The sequence below is a fragment of the Rhopalosiphum maidis genome, chromosome 4, assembly GCF_003676215.2.
Source record: "Rhopalosiphum maidis isolate BTI-1 chromosome 4, ASM367621v3, whole genome shotgun sequence".
NCBI classification, from domain to species: Eukaryota; Metazoa; Arthropoda; class Insecta; order Hemiptera; family Aphididae; genus Rhopalosiphum; species Rhopalosiphum maidis.
In genome coordinates, this window is record NC_040880.1 from 44,122,441 (window position 1) to 44,145,000 (window position 22,560).

A 22,560-nucleotide genomic window follows, 5' to 3' on the forward strand; every position below is an offset into this window, starting at 1 on the left:
TGGGAGATATGAGGCTATACAAAATTGAGAATTATAGTGGGTAATATTAATCCATCAATATTTTATAGTAGGTATAAAAATAAATAAATATAATAAAACTAGACTCAATACTACATCTAGTTTATATTTTTGTAAAACTCTTATAAAAATGATTCTTTCTGGTGTATTAACTTTTAATATTTCAGGAATTACTTGTAATTTGCACCACATCTAAAAATTAATTTTGGCAACTCGCGTCACTTTTAAAATTGTCATTTGTGCCATACAAAAAAAAATAAAAGGGCATAATGTAATCCGTGCCATCTTGTACCTTCAACAATTGTAATTTGTGCTATTATTTCTCTTATTCAAATTTATTGAACTTTGCGCCACTTTTAAATAACTAATTTTTTATTTTATAGATTAACACATCGTTTTTTTAATCATTGATTAATAAAGTTCATTTTAATAGTTAAATGTCTATACAATTATTAAAAAGAATTAAAAAAAAACATAAAAATCAGTCGTATTATAATTATAAATAAATGCATATAAGTATAGCCGTATAGATACCCAAATTCCAACAATTTAAGTCAAAAGTGTGGCGCAGATTACTTATTTTATTTTGTTTTATTTTTTTTTCCAGCCATCATAATATATTATAATATCTAAGCATTCTAAGCAAAATAATACTTTATTAAGATACTGAGAAAACCTAAAACAGATGAAATATTTTTCAATAAATAAATAATATTATTTATTAGAATGTGTTTGAACGGAGGTACAATAATTAATAAATAGTTATATTAAAAACTGTCATTTTATTGAAAGTTGTGGCGAAACACTTTTGTTAAGACATTATTATTTTTTATATAATATATCATATTGTGTTAAGAATTGTTTAAATCTAACAAGTAACAAGTATATAGGTATAATTATATAATGTAGACATAACTGTGATGAAGATCATAATATTTTTTATTTTTAAAATAGGACATCTTGAGATCACAAGACTATTATTATTATTACGTTATTACTTTACGAGTGACGTTAACGAATGACAAATTTAATACTGATGGTGGAATTCGAAATGTCTGGATTAGAAATAAAAAACATAATGTATACTTTAACATTACGAATAATGTATAGTGAGGTTTTTTTAAACGTATACGTATTTTAGCCGTTATAGGTTATAACTTATAAGTTATAATTTATTATAACTAGGTATGGCCATAGGTCATGGAGGTGGCAGCATCAGCGTAAATAAGGAAAACCAGAGCTCTTTCCGTATTTGAATTTTATTAGGTATCAAATTTGAGTTTATCTAAGCCTTAGACCTAACCTTAGATTCGAAGGTGTAACTTCAAAATTTAGGCCCAGGAGCAAAATTTTTAACGACCCTCCTCAAGGCATTATATAGGGAGATTTGTAAGGCTCGGGTGCGTCCGTACCGATTGACCTATTTTAATTACGCCATGATATTACTATACTCTATACTATAGAGTCCATAGTCTTAGTCTCGTAATATGTTGTTATATACAATACGATACATCGAACATTGAATCCTAAAGGTTTTATTATCTATATTAGTTCATATTAGTGGAGTAGCAACGAGTACTGTACATTAGTGGGACAATTATTTAATTAATTCACTTACTTAATTGTATAAACGTCTAATTTATATTGGTTTATTATTCGATTTAATATATTATACCATAGGTAGCCAGCGAGAAGAGACTCGCGAGCCGCCCAATAAATTAATGGAAAATGGAAGAGCCGAAATGAAAAAAAAGGTCATATTAATATATAATATGATTATCGTAAATAAGATAAAATATCAATTGTAATAACATGTGTAGAATGCGAAACAATATAATAATGTATAATAATGTCAGATTAAATTTTATCTTAATTTTGTCAGATTTCGCAGCTTTAGAAATTGAACTCTTAGAATTACTGGAAGATGAAGGACTGAAGTAGTTCAAATGTTCAAATAAATTTGTCATTGTTTGTTGGAAAAATGTATTCGTTATTACATATACAAAAATTGCTCTTTGTGATCAACAATTAATATCGATTTTGCGAGTCTTTATACTCAACATTGAAAATGATTAAATCTAAACATCGCTCAATTTTAACGGAATTTTTATGGACTGCTTTAACAACGTATAATAATTAACATGCAACAAATATGATATTAATCATACTGATAAAAAAAAAAAAAAGAAGATAGGTACATATTTAAATATTGTATCAAAACATAATATATTTTTTGTAAATGTTTTATATAAATATTGTATATTTCTTCAAATACATAAATTCATAAAAAAAATTGTTTTTATGAAAATGTTTTGTATTTTACGATAAGATGCTGGCCGCATGAGTCTATGTGCGAGCCGCAGTTGGGCCACCCATGTATTACAGTGTTATTATATTTGTAGAAAAATTAAATTTATTGTGGAACACAATAATATTACGACGTTGGAAATAAACATACGCGACCGACCTCTTGGTAAACTGGATAAACTGACAAAGTCTCGAACACGAAAACAAACATTATAAATAACCGGGAAAGTTACTCTGTTGTAAAGTATAGTATATTGAGTGTACTTCGTCATTGAGTACCTAGGTCATTGTAATGGATGTGTTAAATTTGAATTCAATTTACGATAATTTATGAAAAACGAGTCTGAGCATAGGCAGTGCTAAGGCAGTTCACAGCATGTGTCAGTCTCTAAATTTACGGATATTATATAATAAATCTACATTAATATTAGTAATTTATTTTTTTTATTAGTTTATCACTAGTAGTTATACGGAAGGTTGAACACATTTTTACTAAAACCATCGCTTATATTAATATATTATAAAATTATTATATTCGTATACTGTACCAACTATTATTTTAACTTTTTAGCATTTAAATACACATTATAGTATGTATGGGATAGATTCGAGGTATAATTGTATAAACATTAGCTCATTTATAATTTGTAGCTTTGTTTAGAAAATAATAATATTCGTAATGACCTAAAAGTTGTAAGGCCTTACGATTTAATATTTTTCAAATAAAATAAATAAAAACTGTTTGAGAAAAAATATTATTTTTAGTTTAAATATTTCGTTGAAATTTGAACTTCAAACAATTATGAAAAATAATTTTTATACTTTCTTAAATTATATCAGAAAATTTACGAGGAACTTTATGATATATATTTTTATTTTTTATGGGTTTTGACTGAAAAAAAATGTTATCAACATAAATTTAAAAATACTAAACAATTTTAAAATGTTATATTTCTGTAAATTGCTCAAAAGAATAAAAATATTTTGAATATTTTTAGAATGTGTAAACTTTATTATTTTGTAAAAATGTCAAGTATTTAATTAATGAATTACAAAAAAAAAAAAAATGAATTTTGTGAATACCTACTGTATTTGCGTAAATATTTTTGTTATTTTTTTAATCGATTGTTTTTAAAAATACAAAAATGTTATTCTTTCGATCCTTCTCCTTTCTCATACATCAACTAGCTTGATCCATTTTTACCATAAATCACTCCTAAAGTTGAAGATAAATATTGTTAAACGTTAGTCACCCAAAAACAAGACGTTAAAAGTTCCACTCAGAATTTAAATAAATCGGAGTTAAATTTAGTTTTGGACGATGTTAACGTCGTAGACACTATATTTTGGTGCTCGGACGTGTCTTGGTTATAAATCAACCATGGTATTGAAAAATAAAAATTGCCAAGTAAAGCGTCGTGTTTGTGTGTACGTATTTATAAGGCGTCGAGTAATTGTTTTTTCTTCGCGTTGCTCGTTTGACATAATAATAATATACCATCTCGTAAATTCGGGATTATTATTATGCAGTTGTTGTTGTTATTATTATTGTTATATTTTCCTCAGTTTCTGACCCAGCTATAATATTATACGAATACGTAACTTGTCAATTACCTCAGATGACTTCGCCATAAATGCGAGTCTTTGATAATATAGCGTTTCGTGAGTGACGGCGCTGGTGCATATGAGACTAGTTGGATGTGTGTGTGCGAAATCACTCATTTCGCAGTTATAGTGCAGGTGCGGGGACAGCGTTTGAAGAAGAATGAGTGGTGGCGATTATCGAAGTAAGCGGTAGTTGGGTCAGAAAGACGTAACATACGATAACATATTTTTATTGGGGTATTTTCTAATGATAATTAATATGACAAATAAATTGTGTTTCGGCGAAAGATTAAAATAAGATCCAATCAACTATGTATACATAATATCAACTTGACTGGTACTATAATAAAGTCACGTATGGTTAGACATTTTTAAACGAAATTCATAATTCGAGAAATTGTGTACTCTGATCAACACCACTGTCGTCTGTTGAGTGTAAGCAATCGATTAAAACCGTGATAACAACATCCGTTATCATTTATTTACACTACAATTTGGCCGTTAACGAAGATGTTGAAGTATTTTGCATATTTTTCTGTAACAAAAACGAGCGAGATAGAATTCTTTTTTTCTTTTTGGATATTAAAAATTAATGTTTGGATTTTACACAGTTACGCATTATATTTTTAGAATCTATACAACTTCGTATTTACCTTAGATTTTTTGGAGTGTTCCTTTCGTATTGTAATAGTTTAGTATTTTATAGTTCAGTAGTTTATATATATATTTATTTTCAAGATAAATATTCAATGTTCATTTAGATATGTTTAAAGAAAAATTAATTTTTTTGTATTATAATTTTATAAAACAATTTCCAGATATCAGTTAACTGTTAAATATTTTGATGGATAAATGTTCTAAGGAATTTATAACTAACAGTATATATTGGTACTCAATAATATTTTTTGTTCAGTCTGAATATTTTAGTTTAATTGTATTTCATACATTTAAATCTGTTTCCCAAGAATTTCTATATTATTTCAAATAATACGTGATCGTCTTGTAATGCACGTTGACGCAATCGATCTAATATTATATAATATTAAGTATTTAAAATTATCTTTATATTTATTTTCTATTTTATATATATTCGTATGGTTTTTATATGTTTAAAACGAATTAAAAAGTTTGTAAAGATTAACTTATTATCTCCATATTTACAGTTCTTTGAATCTTTCAAACTATATGATTATTTATGCAGATATAAAACATCTGGGATACGTTACGTCTGAAGTATGATATAAAAGAATAATCTACTACTAGATGAGATAATATACATAAAAATAAATGCATTCAATTAATAGTTATAACTGAAAGTTTGGGATTTCGAAACGAACATTAAACGTTTAGTGATTGCGTAATTATTTGAATGTGGTTGTTAGTTTAAAGTTGTATATCATTATTTTAGTCGGCGGTTTCTATTGTAAAAATAACCGCCTAGCTATATTATTTCGTTTTAAATTAATTTGATTATTATCTATTATTTCTGTGATAATAAGTCTTCTACATTTATACACATTTCAAACTTGATTTGAGTTTTAAGCCTGGAAATTCCGGTCTTCAAATACACAATATTTGAATATCCTTCTACTCGATTCAAGGTAATCACACGACTAATAAATATACCTACAGTCTAGTTTGTCTACCTATCAGCTATGCGTGTGACACTATATATTCGTATAACTTTCTGAATGTTTATAATAAATTAATGAATTTACATTGAATGGAAACGCCCCAGCCATTAGATCATCCATTATGGCCGTATGTAAGACAATAGTAATTATTGAGGATTTATAATTTTGCATATTAATTCATGGTTCTCGTACAGAGGAGTATAAGTCGTGTTACACATATTGTTTTAAATTTAGAGCGATTGCAAACCAAATTTGAAATTCGACACGTTTACTTTCGATAAATTTATATACGAGAAGAATATATTATTATTATTATTAATATATCAATCATCAAAAGTAACTGGTGGTGACAAAATATTATAATTATTCGTGTACCCATTTAGGTCCTCGTGCACGACAATTAGCGTTTAAATGAAAGCAATATAAATAAAGATGTACCTATTGAATTGAGTTATACAAAATATATTTACGCTTGGCGTTCTGGAACTACAAATCGCTTTATTAGTCGCGGGTACATCAATATTATTAATAGTTCATAATATAATAACATATCCGCGTAAGGTTGTGCTCTACACCTATAGAGCTACGAGTTTTCTTCTATTATATTGTACTACGGGAGGGGAGAAGTCAAGTGTCTGATTTTTAATTGCTGTTGTCATAAATAACTTTCTTCTGAACGAACGCACGAGCATATCTATACAACGTCTAGGAAGCACGACAGACACAGCATTTTATAATGCATTTATTTTTTCTCCTCGCGACAATTATTTTTATATTATCCCTTTCTGCCGAACGGATGAGTCTCTGGAAACAAGTTTAAACTTCGCTACCTATTTCCCATGAGTGTTGTGTCAAAGCCCGGGGGGATAGTAGGTAACAAAAAATATAGAAAGAGGAAATAATATATAATATACAAGGATAAAAGAATTCTATTAAGTATTTCGCTGTATTAAACGTGTCTTGTGATTTTGGTTTTATTATTTATTCTGTATTGATTTATACTACATCTGCAATGATATAATCACTATACGTTATCTGCGGTTACATATTTCAATTTATTATTTTTTATAGTCGATTTTCATCCGTACGTTCAAAGATATACTATATACTATTATTTATCTTATTATTATAGAAATTGATAATATATATATAATATTAATATGAGTGATTAGATACAAACAATTTAAACAATAATTAATAACAACAACGACGAATGGCATTTAAAACACTTTCTAAAAATGATAAGTACTAAATTAAATGTAGATAACCTCGGTTATATACTATATTACAACGTATATAAAGGTATTTATTATTGTATGTCTATAACAAACGATTTAAACCTAACGTATTATATTATATTTTGAAAATTTATAAATATTATTTTGTGTTGATGTCAATTCCATTACCGAGAATAATATGTACCTGATGTTTATATTTAATTAAATCAGATAAGTACGACTATTACTTTTGGATGATTATATGGTTGAGAAAAAAATGTAAAAAGAAACGTTCTTCTGAAAACGTCAGTAATTATTCGAAGGTACTCAATTTATTTTATACATTATTATTATTATTATTGATAAATAATATTACTCAATTATGAATATGATGTATAATTTGTTATACGTTGCATTCAGACATGTAAGAATAATGAACAAATAGATTATATAAAACATTTTAAAATTTATATATTGATAATAATAACGATATATAATACATATATAAAGTATAAAATATATGATATTCATTTAAATATTGTAGTGTACAAAAAATCTACTTAGTATTGTATTAGATTATAATTTAAATGAGACAAACATGATTGATTATTTTCAAGCAGTCATATAATAAAATTGGCTTATAAAAATAAAAGACTCAACAACTTTAAATAATCTTATGTGTTGTGACAAACAAAAACTTTTTCAATAGGTTACTATTCATTTTCATCGTAAATGTTGCATTTTCTGGGTATATGAACAAATAAAAAAAACTTCTTATGGAAAATCTACATTTATATTGAGTTGAAGTTTTACCTAAAACAAAAATTGAATTTTACGTAGGTATAAAATAATTCGTCAAAAACTTGTTTTGAACTTTCAGAGTTAGGTATTGTTTTGAATGTATATACTACAAAATCTAGCAGTTTGGGTAGAAATATTAAATTATTTAGTATTAACCGTAAACACATTCTGGTTAATTAATTATATTTTGTATTTAAAATTTGAATAAGAATTTTTAAAAAGTCATTAAATTATTGAAATATTAAAATTTTTTATCGTGTTCGGTTATGAAATTACATCGTGCTTTTAGGGATGTATAAAATTACTGGAAATATTAAAAAGGTATTTTAATAGCTTCAACCTACACATCATGATTATATATATATTTATTTATTATAAATACCAAACGATAGTAATATTATGAGGAAATATTACTAGAAGTATAGTGAATTAAACACGATGTTAATGCGTTAGGCGTATACGATTTGAATGTATGAACAGTCGTTAATATTTCGTCCTATAAAGTCCATATTGGACCGATGAGTGTTATAAAATTCATTTAAAATGTCAAATGTCCATCAAATAATAAGGATAAAGTTAAAAAATGTACTGTTTTATTACATAAAACCTTGAAAATTTTATTTGGTGATTAAAATTAAATATTTGCGAGGATAAAATATAAAAAAATTTATGAATTGATTAAATATCAAACCCTATAATCATCAAATTTTGCATCACATTGTACTTATATTCTGTAGTAAAGGGTAAACATAAATCGTGTGTATCGTATCGGTTACAAATAAGAATTATTAAAATATATTATTCCAGTTTTCGGTGTGTAATTCTTATTGTGATCCTGTTGAAGCAAATATCATACCATTAATTTTATTACACTGGTTTTTAATTGAAAATAATTTTGAATTGGTGGAATATTACGGCGCATAAAGTTAAAACATATACTGCAGTACAATAGAGATATTATATGGACAAAACGATTTATGTTCATAATATCATATATATTATATTATTATTACCATGTATATGTGTACATGCGTACGTGTGACGTATTAATAATCACAGTAATCTATTGGTACGAAATCATCGTTATAATATCATGACGATTAAATGTTAGATTAAATCGATCATAGATTGATTAAATAATTTATTGTGTGTGCCGTTTGAGTATTTATATGTGCTTTTATTATTGAACGTAGCTGAACATTACTGAACATAAAGTTTTCTTACTCCTAAGTTATTCCTATAGGGTACCTTATAATATATTTTTTTATAATAAAGTACAAATAATTAAATAATAATGCTCTGTAATAGTAACTAAAAAGTTAATACGATGGTTTGTTGTAACGATAAAAATAAGTATAATTAAAATATTAAAAACGGTATTTAATATTATTTCAATATAATTATTTTTTCTGATACCTATTTTTAATAACACTATATTTGATTGTGAAAAAATAGTTTGATTCGCAAATGTTAAAATTACGAAAAAGCTAAACAAAAATACTACTGTAAAACCTCGATTCTGACTCAAACGATGCAACCTATAGAGTATAGACCTTAATGCACATTACAATTGATTTTGCTGCGCGTAATTGACGTGTTGCAATTTAATTAATGTATGATTTATTATAATGGTATTTAGCTAGCTATGTTTTACGGGTTTTTCGAAAAAAAAATTCTTATTCGTTGCACCATCGAATCAGATAGGGTTTCTGTCTGAATTCGACATACCTAACAATAATAATAGTAATAATATTACCAGCTTACGTTGACTTACGGGCGCAGACGTGAATAATTAATAAATTGATGTTTGAGTACGAAAGACGATTAGGAAAAAAAATCTTCGCCCCCGTAGAGGCGGTGTAAAAACGATAGTTTGTATCATAAACTGGTGTAATAATATTATTGAGGATACGTTCGGCCGGCCACAGTTTCACGGTCACCGTCTCCCAGAAAAAAAGAAATACAATAATAATGATAAAAAAGCGGCGTATCGTGTAGGTATGTTTATAATACCTACCAGCGCCGGGGACCGGCAGGTATATATATAAACTTTCTCCACGACTGGAATCGTCTGCTTTATTCTCGCGATCGTCCGAGAAATGTACTGCGCGCGTAGTATCGCGATTCTGTTCCGGTGATGTGATTGCGGTGTTTTTTTCTTATAACGTTTTATAGTTTAAAATTCTAAAAAACATTTGTCAACCATCAAAAATCGGATTTTCACATTACGAGCGTCCGGATACATAATAATATAAGGTTAGTTTAAATTATGTTTACATTTTATTATGAGAAAGATGCATATTTTATCATTAAACAGTAATTTTCTCGCTAAATATAATATATTATGTACATTAAATTTTTTTTTTATTATTTTTCTGCATTATCTATACATACCAAAAACGAATGTTTGGGTATAAAATAATAATTATACATATTTAATAAATTATTATATGTACATTTAAATACGCTCGTATAAACTGATGTTAGCATAGAAGACCTATATTAATAATGTGTGTGTCCGTCGTTTTTCTATTAAATATTAAATAACACACGCACACATAAATATAAATATATTTCAAATATTATGATACGTCGATATAGAAATGCAATGAATTTTTCTTCTGTATTGAAGCGAACGACGGTTACCGTTACGGTTAGACGTGATGAAAACGATCAATTTATTTCACATAATATTGAATAATACATATATGATTTACGTGGTGATTCACTAAGCATAACTTTTCCTTTAACAATACATTTATTCAAATTCTAATCTTTAGAATTTTCAAGTATGTTTATTTAAGGACTATATTTTAAAATACGATTTTTTATATAATTTAGAAATAAAACCTGTGAGCGAACCACTATTTTTTTATGTAAATTGTTAAGAAGATGATTTTTTTAGAAAATATTTTTGAATCCAAATTTGAACAAGTTATTTCTAACTAATTTTAAGTAAAGTACTAATAGTCCACAATAATAGGATGCTGAAACCTATTTCACCCTCATTTATATTGAAAATGTCTGTGATATTGGCATGATTCGACTACTTATATTTTTTTAAATTTAATTCAAATGGGTGTTAATTAATAAAATAAATAAAATAAAAAACAAACCTAGTCCCTACCTTTTAACCTAGTCCTTACCTGTGATTTTTTAAAATATATTTTTAGTAAAATTATCTATTGCGCAAATGACACAGATAGATAAATAATGGGTTTTCTGTTTTTCTTGATAAAAAAAGAAAATAATAAAATACAAAATCGTGCCCAATAAACTTATGCAAACAAAAACTGTATAATATATACATAGAGGTATTTCATTATTATTATTTAACTTCCCAGTTTGTGTATTTTTGCGTGCTTTTAGAATTTCACACAGGTCACGAATCACGTTTAATTGAACGGTGTTACGCGCGTGGTGGTTCTCCCAGGGAACGTATAACGTTCAGAAAATGAATAATTAGTAATCCCGCATTCAAAATCGGTTAACCATCTAATTAGCCGTCGGTCGGTTGACTCCGGTGTTTCTCACCAAGACACTAAACAAACGAGCACCTCGCGTAACCCGCAAACACTTCAAACTCGTTATAATATAATAACATTATTATTATTCCCTATAGTTTATTGCGGCTGCGTACATTTCGTACAAACGCGGAAAATAAAATACGTTGTATTCATAGAGCAAATCATATTCCGTTCATATTGCGATGTGCGTGAATAAGAAATATATTATATATTCATTGCACTGCAATTATAAAACATAATATTATTGCATTAAAAAGAGCTTTGCTGCGGGTAGCCGAGTGTAACAAAATGGCACATTTACTAGTAAATCGTACACACATTTTTTTTTTTTTTTTGTTTGGACTTCTGGACAATTATTATACACTCTGTTCGTATTTCGTCAGTCCGTTGATTTATTTTAAACATTTCACTAATATCGACGCCAATACCAGTATATTATAGCTATTAAAAAGCGAAACGATAAGATATGTATCGTTATTAGTTATTTCTTTTAAGATTCCGCAGATATACTAAATTAAACGATTTCAACTCATCGGTATTTAATAAATGTCAATAACTAAATTAGGATTTATTATTTTTTTTATGTACACTCTGTAACCAAAAATTATCGAATTAAAACGTGAATGGACGGCGAGTTTCGTAATCGCAAGAAATAATTTCACTCGTTAGTAGTTAGTTTTTTGTTTAATATGCAACTATTTAAAATAAATTATTTACTAATATCGTAATACTTGTATGAGAAGATGTTTGGTGTTAACGCACGCAATAAATAATGTTTTTTTTACATAGTATTACAATTACTATGATCTTCTCGCCGACTATATCTGAGCAAAAAAAGTGGCACCGAAATCGTTATTATTTATTTATTTTTTCATGGGAAGTCATGACAGAATATAATATTATGTATTTTATTTATTTACGAAATGTTTGGCTTTGACTGTCACCTTTGGCTTTTGGAGATGTCCGATAAACATAAAAGTGAATCGTATGTGCTGTCGGGTTGATAATAAAGATGGCTCGAAAGTTGTTTTGACGTTTTTATCGAATCCGTTGACTAACTAATAACATGTTAGTTAATCGTTGATGGGAGTAGAGGGGCGGGGATTGCGGAATCTATACGCATGATACGTTGGATAGAGTAGGTCTGCTCGTTTAAATTAAAATTTCACACGGGCAATTTTTTGACGGCAGAATATAATAATAATAAAAATTAATGATTGGCGGACGAACAATAATAATAATAATAATAATAAAAATGATAACAATAAGAAAAACGTCGTTATCGTGTGAACAATAACATCCCGCATTACAGTTGAAGTCGGATGACCGACATTTGTTGACGTCGCCGCCTCCAATATACGCCAGCAACACCTCCGTACGGCATTCGTATGTGTATATTATAACATAATATTATATCATTATAACGACACACTGTGAGTGTATAATTATTACATTGTATGCACATTATCGTCAGCGTTGTCTTATGTTAGAGTGTCTAGAGTGCACACACACGCTTCATATATTATTATAGGCACCTACTAGTAAATTGTTATATGTTTTTTTTTAATTGTGACGTTAGTTATTGTTGTAACTGCGCTTCAGTACTATAGCAGCCGCGCAGGAATTTGACGCGATTACGATATTATAATATTATTACCATTAAACTATGGATATATGTTATATTGTTATTATTTAAGTAAAGTTTTGTAACATCTGCAGATGAATACGGTTCATGCGCAACAATGGTGTTGCAGACGATAAATCGTATTTTTTGATGCTGCATCAAAGTAGTTTAATATTATGTAAGAATAACCGTTCCGATGACGGTGAAATTTCAAATTTTTTGTGTTCGCGAGGGGACGGTACGGTCGTAAAGTCAATACGTGACGTTATTCTCACCTAACGTTTTTTCCTTAACTAAATCTAATTCGTTCTCTATAATATACGCGTGTGTATGCTTAAATTTTTAAAGTTCAAATTTTTTAATAATAAATTGATAAATACTTACATATTTTCATGGATTGAACCATTTATATCGCAATATACCCTTCGAGTGCCGAATTATTTTTTTTATAGTGGCACCTATAGTCTCTATTATTATTTTTTATTAATTACTTAATATAGTAACAAAAAAACAATTTTTTTTTGGATCAATATTTCCTATGTTATTGTTCCCTTAGAATTATGCGGCTAATAGTTCCTAAATTTGTTATGATTGCGATAATTGGTGTTTTTAATAAATAATATTATTTAGTATTTGATATTAAACATTTTAGTAACGCAACTTTTATTAAAATTTAAAATATAATGTATACGTAGGTGATATGATAAACAACAATTTTGACTATCACTGGAAAAAATGTATTCACATACAACTTCTTTGTTATTTTTTGTCCGATATATTTTCTGTGAACATTCTTTGATTCATCTTTGGATTTTTTAACATAGCCTTAAACTAGTGTAAGGTCTATGATTTTTAATCTTTTGGTATCAACATAGTATTTATTGATAACGGCTGTTATTAAATATTTAAGAACAAAGATGCATTATATGCGTCTATGGCACTAGAAGAGTATTGTGTGGTGGACGCATATGTGCACCTATGACACTCAAAAGGTTAAAAAAGTATTAGTATCCGAACCGTTTTCCGATTATCCATCGCTTATATCACATTTTAATGTTTCGGAAGCATATGCAAAAATATAATAATAATGTCTGAAGGTAATCATCTGCACGTACAGATATTATATTTTTCAGGAAGAAAATGGTCACAGAAAACCTTAAGTAGGTTGGCTGACATTTCTGTGGGTCTTGTGTGTAACCTCGAGCTCCACACCGTATAGTTTTATGCAATAAAATGGCAAAACTCATTATACGGTCGTGGTCGTGAAATTTACGAGCCGAAAACGTACACAAAATGCAGCGCTACCCGTTCGGATGCGTTAAGTACGATGTGGCTATATACGTGGCCGATGGTGTGTGTGTATGTGTTATATACTTATATTCTATTGTATGTATAATGTATAGAATTTATATAAGTACGCATACAGTTTAAAATATTAGTTAGGTATTTTTATTAATAGTTTTTATAGTTTGCACGTGCCGCACATAATAGTTTATGCGTATAATAAGTTCACGGAGAATTTAAATAATTTAAAAAAAATCTAACTATATTGCACTTTTTAAAAATAATTTACTGTCTGATTCATATGCGGTCGTCGTTATAATATTTTTTAAGATTTTACCGGAAGTTACAACAAAATACGATATAATATTTTATTACGTTATCGAAAAACAGGTGAAATAATGTCAAAGATAATTGCATATAATAGTGTATGTGTATTATCATACACGTATGATTTAAATAATCAAACTCTATACCATATAAAATAATATAAATTTTACTTTGGATTAATTCAGTGGGTTTTATAGCATTATATATAGCATAGAGCGCTTGTTGAATCACTTACGCAATATCAATATTGATACTACTATAATACTAATGCTACGTAGTTTCTAAGTCACTTGGACCACTCGTAAGTTAGTATAATACTTGAAACTTAATTTTATTTTCAGTTTATATTTGACGATAAACAATAAATACTAAAAAAGAAATGCCCTTAAACTCATTTATATTATAACTACGACAGTATTATTTCCATCGAGTTAATTAATAAATTTATGTTTAAGACACATTAAATTATTGTAACAAACGATAATATTTTCGATATTTTGTAGAAACATAATATTATATTCTGATTATATATTTTAATATATAATTTTTCGGTATGATTGAGTTGTTTTTCTTTTTGAATTTATACAGATCACTTGTTAAAATTTGAAAATAAACATAATTTATAATTTATTTAATGGTATAGTTTATTGATAATTAGAAGTCGTAAAGCTTAGATACTAAAATTAAATTCTATATTATGTTAACAGTTAACAGTAAACAGTTTTTAATATTTTAAGAAAAACCATATAGCGATCATTTCACAATTATTTTTTTTGATCATACAATTTGAGATTGTGAGCAATATATTAGGATAAATCAAACTAGAGGAAATCTAATTAGACAAACATTTTAGTTATGTATATAATCCGTAACGCTTTGTGTATCCTTTAATTTACTCTAAAATCGAAGAATTTGACATCATACTATTAAATATAAAAAATATTTTGTAATTTTCTATATATTCTCCGTATTAAATTTTAAATTTTTAAAGCTTTTTTTATAACACTGTGGATGATAAAATGGATCATATATCATATGGGTCCTAATAATATGTCCGTCATTAAAAAGACATCATATTGAGGTTACGTGCGAGCAAGTCATGCACAACATTATACGATATTATGTTTATTAAGATGAGTGTTACCTATTATAGACAGCGTAACTTATTGTTATAGTTATCGGTATCGATATTATCATATGCACAATATTATATTATAATGCAGCTGCTTAATTTATTATATACTAATTAGATGCTACCGATTAGTCTTGGCATCCGATTGATTTTTGCTTCCGAAATTAAATTTAGAAAAGCTTTAATGATTTTTAATTTTTTTTTATTTACAGTGAATTCCAAAGACGCCCAAAATGTTGTGGCAGTTTTTGCCCGTGTGCTTTCTGGCAGTCCTCGTTAAGGTAAGTCGATTGTTGAATGAACAATTTGAGCTATACTATAAAAACATAATGACCGCTAGTATATGTACATTTTGGGTTTGGGGATCAAGATAATATTTGATTTGTTATTGTTCAAGAGGATCGATGTAAAGTCGATTTATAGCGTGAAAGGTGGTTTATAATAATATTTAATCAGCCTGATTTGTCAAAGATGTATAATAATTTTAAGATATTCACATTTAAACGCGTTCTCAACCACAGACTAACAATTATTTATCCTGGATAATATAATTACTTTGGTTTTCATAAATTATTAATATACTTTTTCCGTGAGGTCCATTATCTGTTTGACGATTAAATAAAAATACTTAACATTTGCATCACGCTTCTGGAAGGTTTTTGAATATATTATAATCGACACCCATAATTTAAATTTGAAGTGGACGAGTTGATAGGCAGTAATATTAGTTTCACTATTATTGACTATCCCTCGAGGCACTTCTTCACGTAGAAGTGTGAATAGTGAGTACTTGTAAAACAAATATATATTTAAGACTTTGTTACATTTCTTCGTTATATTTGACACGAATGACGAAACGTTTTGGTTTTAAATAGTAAGTATGCGCATTTATGTACAAGTGTGTGTATTTTATTATTTTTCCCTTTTCTTATTATCAATTCTATTTAAATTTTTAATAAATTAACATTTTTAAATGTTCTTAAAATATTATTAATGTTATTATTTCAACTCGTATTGTATGAGAAAAAAGAACCAATTACGTGTGTTAAGTTTCGGAATGTAATTTAAATTTTAGTACGCAAGTGTTGGGATTTTCCGATTAGAGTTGAGATTATAGAAAAATATTAAAGATGTTTTAAAGATTTATGATTCTACAAAATAGTGCGAGCATATTATGTACCCAAAATATCTATAGAGCAAGCGAACTGTTCGAGACAATATCTCATCCTATCATATTTGAAATTAACCAACTAGTCTCACGGTTTTGGACACAAACATCTGAAAATAATAAATTAATCATCTTGCACAACTAGGTACTTCATTATTTTTTTTTCGACATTATACTATATTGTTAACTAATTGGATCATTCAACTATTCAAGTGAATCGTTAAAATTAATTAGCTTAATATTTTAAATTTATATTTTAATACTATAATTTCAGTTATAACAATATATAAGCAAACGAGTTCTACTCCCAATAATGGTATCAGTAGGTATATCACAATATGTTGGATGTAGATTGTGTACATTTTTAAATTAATGTTTATTTCATAGATAAACGTGTAGTTAAGATTGATTATGTTATTGGAGTGTTTTTTATATATTATATACTATGAATATAATAATATTAGCATACTCGATTTGTATACTATTGTAACATTGAATATTTTTTTAGATTTTAAACTGACACGATAAAACGTGTAATTTCAATGCAATGTATGTTTATCTAGGCATTATTTTTAAAGTTTCAATAATTGTTGTATTTACATATTTTTTACTCAGAAAAAGTTAATTAAATGTTAATAGGAGTTTCTATAAATCGACAATTGTGACTTCTTCATTTCATTAAAAACTAATTTTGAATGTTTTAAAGGAATATATTAATAATTTATCAGACTTTCAAGCAGATGTTACATATATATAAATACAATAAATTGGATTTACAGTATTTTCATTAAAAATAATTGAATTTTAAAAAATGATCACTTTTTAATAATATTAGTATTTGTTTAAAATCTTGATTATAATTTTTATTATAAATTAAATACAGTTAATTGTAATTGATGGTTATAGAAATAAAAATAAAATGGCAGGGAAAATGAAATATATATTATCTGCAGTATTTTAAAATTGCATATTATATTGTAAAAGTTTTGAAATTTTTTATCTAAATTATCAATTTATAACCATTATATATAAATTACAGTTTTATTGAAGTAATTAAAAATATAAAGACTTACAATAATATATTATAACATAGTTTATATTTCTAAAAATCATATTTTTAATGACACGAATTATTATTATTGAAATTTTAGAGAAATATATGTCATTTGATTTATTACCAATATAAAATATACTACTTTCTAGTTTTTATAAATTATTACAAATTTAAAGTCTGCAATTACATAAATCGCGCGCAATCGTGTATTGTCTTATAATATGAGTTATATGAAATAAAATTACAAGCACTATAGTATTAACTCTAAATTAGATTCAAAGTTTTGGTATCTTGAAACTTTCTCTTATGTTCTTCGATAATAATGATTGAAAAACATCATTATATTTATGAGTTTCACTGTACAGTGGACAACATTTAATAAGTACCTCGTTTCGTGAGGACTTTGGCTTTTAAAAATACTCGGAATCATAGTCTATCCGGTCCGAATGATTTTTACGATTTTATCGTCTTATTCTGTACTATCTTCTCTAAACAGTGCAATATATTGTTTTTTCTGTATATATTTTATGCCATCGTGAGAAATTATATCGATCATTTAAAACCACGAGGTAACTGCGCTACAGCGTTTACGCGTTGTAAAACTGTTATAATATCATTATACGTAATTTGTGTTGCGGTGCCTTATGATGAGCGGTTTTATGACGTTTTTTTAAAACTGTTTTTAAATTTTTTTTTTTACGATATATCACGTTCATAAGTACCTACCGAACGATGATCGTGACAATGTACTTCATCGCGATGACAATGCGTCATTATACATGCTTGCACCGGCCAGCCGCACGTACGTACAAACATTTTTGTACTCAGTCGTTTAGTCTGTTAGAAAATAATAATAATACCTATATAATATTGCTACAATGTAATGGGCGTACGTCAGATATTACGAAACATGTGTGATGCGACAGGGCTCGTTGTTATACAATTTGAAACTCGAAATCACTAAGACAATACAACATACTAAATTATAGTATATAGATCGCATTATGTTAATTTTTATATTATCGAAATAACGTCTGAAACGCCTTCAATACATAATAATGTACGATATTACATTATTATTATTAATATTGTAATAGGTACTTTAATAGTCCTTTCGCTTTCTCGATGTGTATTCACACGCCTCCGACGTTGCAGCTCCGCGACCGATCATCTCTATGCGTTGTGATGATAAATTACGCGTCGCAGCCGTTTATCTAGGCAGTAGGTACCTACCTGGTTACCTATTATAGTGTAGCTTAATGAATTAATTAATTACATATAATGTCTGGTTGTATAGAAGATGTTTTGCAGATTAGTATCACGACTTGATATTTTATTTGTTTATTTGTATTTACTCTGAAAACTATATTACAAATTATAATGAACACATATACACGTAGACATATTAGGCATGTATTAAAAATGCGAAACCAAATTTTCAAAATTTAAATTTAGATGCCGTGAAATCATGAACTATTATTAATTAATTTCTTTCGTGACGACTTTTGAACGTCATGCGTTTGGTGGACAAGTAAACAAATGAATTAAATCCTTATCCAATGATAGCTTATAAGAATAATACGATCGTCGTTATGTTTGGCGAAAAACGAAAACCATCGATACCGACAGTTACGTCATTTATGATGTATGCTAACCATGTAGTCTTTGTAATGAAATTGGTCGGTATACTGCAATAATGATAACTCGCGCGTAAATGTACAATTATTGTAGTCGGTGAACTATAAATAAATTTACGGTGTTTATCGAAACGACTGATTTTCAGTTTCATCTTGGTGTAATCTAACCAGGGTTAGTATATAATGCGGTACATAGAACTTTAATCTATAATAACAAGGGCTAGGTTAGGTTAGGTCACAAAAGGATTAGAATTCTTAAGAAACAGCAAATGCGATGTGGTACAATGGTATTAACGTATTAGGTTAATTGTATATTTTTTTATTTTGAAAATATCAACTTTAAAATCAATTTATATAATTATCATGGTTTAAGTATAATTATGCATATGATTATAATTAATAATTATATTAATATACGATTTACTTACAGAATTGAAATTTTAATAACAAAAAAAGAAAAATGAGAGAATCATTAATATATTTATTTTAATTATCATAATTTATAATATATATTACCATTGAACAGATTCGGGTGCATGATAGTGTGCACATATTGTGCACAACGCGTTGTCGAGTTGATTATGCAAATATATGAGGTGTTAGCTGGAACGAGAATATTTTATTTGTAATATCGTATAACAGTTGGTCTGAAAAGCTATCCAATTTATGACGACCAGAAGTTGTATTATAAGTGTATCGAAATTCAGTATTGTCCCTTCGAAATGTTAGCATCATGAAACGTTTTAAATTTATTCAGAAAATCCGTGTTTGTCAAAATTTATATGAAACCTGTTGAAATATAATTTTATTTAGAAATAGTAGAACATCAAGGTAATAATTTAATTTACAAACATAAATAAATGGAAAATTTGCTTACCACGAGAGTTTAGAAAATTAATGTCTGAAGTTTATCCTATATAATAGGTACATAATATTTTATCTGATATTATGACGTTCAACTATTTAGCATAAACTAAACAATGTACTTTGAGTTTGAACTTTGTGGAATTTTAAAAATATAAATAACATTGAGAGACGTTAAAAGAATCAACGAAATTTTAATAAATATTAAATACAAATATCTCTACCATAAAATATTATAATTATTTATTTTAACAAAAATCCAACTAAAGTTAATAGATAATAATATAAAATCAAGTGATAATCTCTACAATGTGCTTATACAAGTGTATGCATTATCTGATAGCGGGTATATCATTATTAATTATATAGAGTACTTTTGTCTATCCCTTTCCGATCGCCTCTGGGTTGAATTAACACAAAACGTATATAAATCGCTAAATTAATATTTTTGATGATAAATAATGAATACATACATATAATAATTATAAAATATAAGAGAACACTGTTGAAGTTGGATACAAATCATCTTTAGTCTGATAAAATAATATGAAATGACATTTCAGATTTTATTTTTGTTTGTTTGACCATTATACTTTACTATTGTAAATTATTATTATGAGATGTGAAAAAAATAATGAAATTAAAAACGATTGCTGAATTAATTCACATGACTATTAAAAATCGGAACTAATAAACGATTTAAATAATTATGATATACCTAATAATATCTGTGCAAAAATAATACAATAAATACTACAGTCTGCTTCTACCTATACGGTAATTGATAGTTTTGTTTTTCTTTTAGAAAAAATGAAAATAAAATCTAAGGGTAGTATTGTAATTTGTAGACTGTATAAAATTGTTATAACGATGATTGACAAATATATTGTTATGTAGGTGTAATTATTTATACAGTGTGATTTGCACGTGTAGGTGCTCTTAATACTTAGATATTTATAACGTCAGAAAGATGTAAATATTATACATTTTTGTAAAGTTTCTGTATGAAGACTGGGTTAACATGATGCCGCATAATAAAAGGTACGGTCGAACTTTCACAACTAGTTAATGTGAATTTTTGTATGCGCTAATATCGTTATATGTTTTACTATATAGGATATATATATATAGGTAAATACAAACTTTATAATAACTCATCATGTATTCGGAGTTGTGAGAATGGTAGAGGGTACGTCCTCGACTGACAAAATGCAACCGTATAGGATTTTGACTTTGGCAGTGGCAGCGACGTACCCCACGTTCATTAATCATTTGACGGTGATTTTACTGAGCACATGTTATATATATATTTCACAATCATTGCGATGTTACATCCTGTAATCGGTTCTCATCAGATGATTGCGACACGTCCAGTGAAGGAGAGAGGATGTGTGAGAGACCGACTACGGCAAACGAGGGAGACAAGGATAAATATGATTCTAAAGATGGGCTACTATAAGTTTATCAGATAATGAGGCCGCTAAAAGATTTACAACGAGCGCTTATTATACAACATTATGACGTTTGACTCGTCGTTGTAGTCTGTCGAAGAAGACGAAGAATATACGACGTTGGTGTTGTGAAATTTTGAGTAGCTGGTGATAGATACCTACGCGTTGCTCGCAGTATGCGTATATGTTACTAAAAGGATTATGAATAATTTAAACGCGTTTATAAATGTCAAGGACGCGAACGGCAATCCGGCCGATTATAATATACAGTATACACCGACGTTAGAGAAATAATTTTTGAACAGAACAAGATCTTGCCTAGAGGTCGAGAACGGGAATCACATAAACACAACAAGAGATATAGTTTTAAATAAATCTCGATTATCTATTTTCAGTAAAATGTGATAACTTACACAAACTATTGTGCAAGTTCCACCAATGAAATAAGTTCGGCCACTTGTAAACACAGTTCCTTAGTAATGAGACGCATAAAAACCCGGATAAAACTTTTGCAATAACACTCTTTCAACAACAAACACTGAAAATAACTCAGCTAAACTATTTATTAATGGAGAAATAATTAATAAAATTTTTAAATGTTCAAAGTTTTAGGAAGTGTCCAAATTATACTAGTGCGAGAGTTAAATTTTTCCGGTCTATAATATTGAGAAGGAAAGCTATGCAATATAAATCTTTTGGGTCATTATTGCTTCTACACCCAAAAAATATTTCATAAATATAGTGTTATTAAAACATAAATAAATACGTATTATTTTAAGATCGAAAAATTGTATAGAGTTAGATTGTTAGCTGAATGATGGTTGTTTTGAAAAAGAATTGAGTGTGAAGACTGTGTAGATATTAGCCTTATGGTTTCATCGGCCTTTAAAAAAAAAAAAACAATTATCGA

General features: G+C 27.6%; 1 protein-coding gene across 1 annotated transcript in view; it reads left to right on the plus strand.

The window, feature by feature from the left end:
- The first annotated feature begins 9,668 nt into the window (after positions 1 to 9,668).
- LOC113555724 (mucin-2) overlaps positions 9,669 to 22,560 on the plus strand; it is a 28,461-nt gene continuing 15,569 nt past the window's right edge. The window contains exons 1-2 of the mRNA XM_026960245.1: positions 9,669 to 9,838; positions 15,689 to 15,757. Coding sequence (XP_026816046.1) covers positions 15,710 to 15,757 — 48 coding nt within the window. The 5' untranslated portion in view covers positions 9,669 to 9,838; positions 15,689 to 15,709. The remainder of the gene's footprint in view (positions 9,839 to 15,688; positions 15,758 to 22,560) is intronic.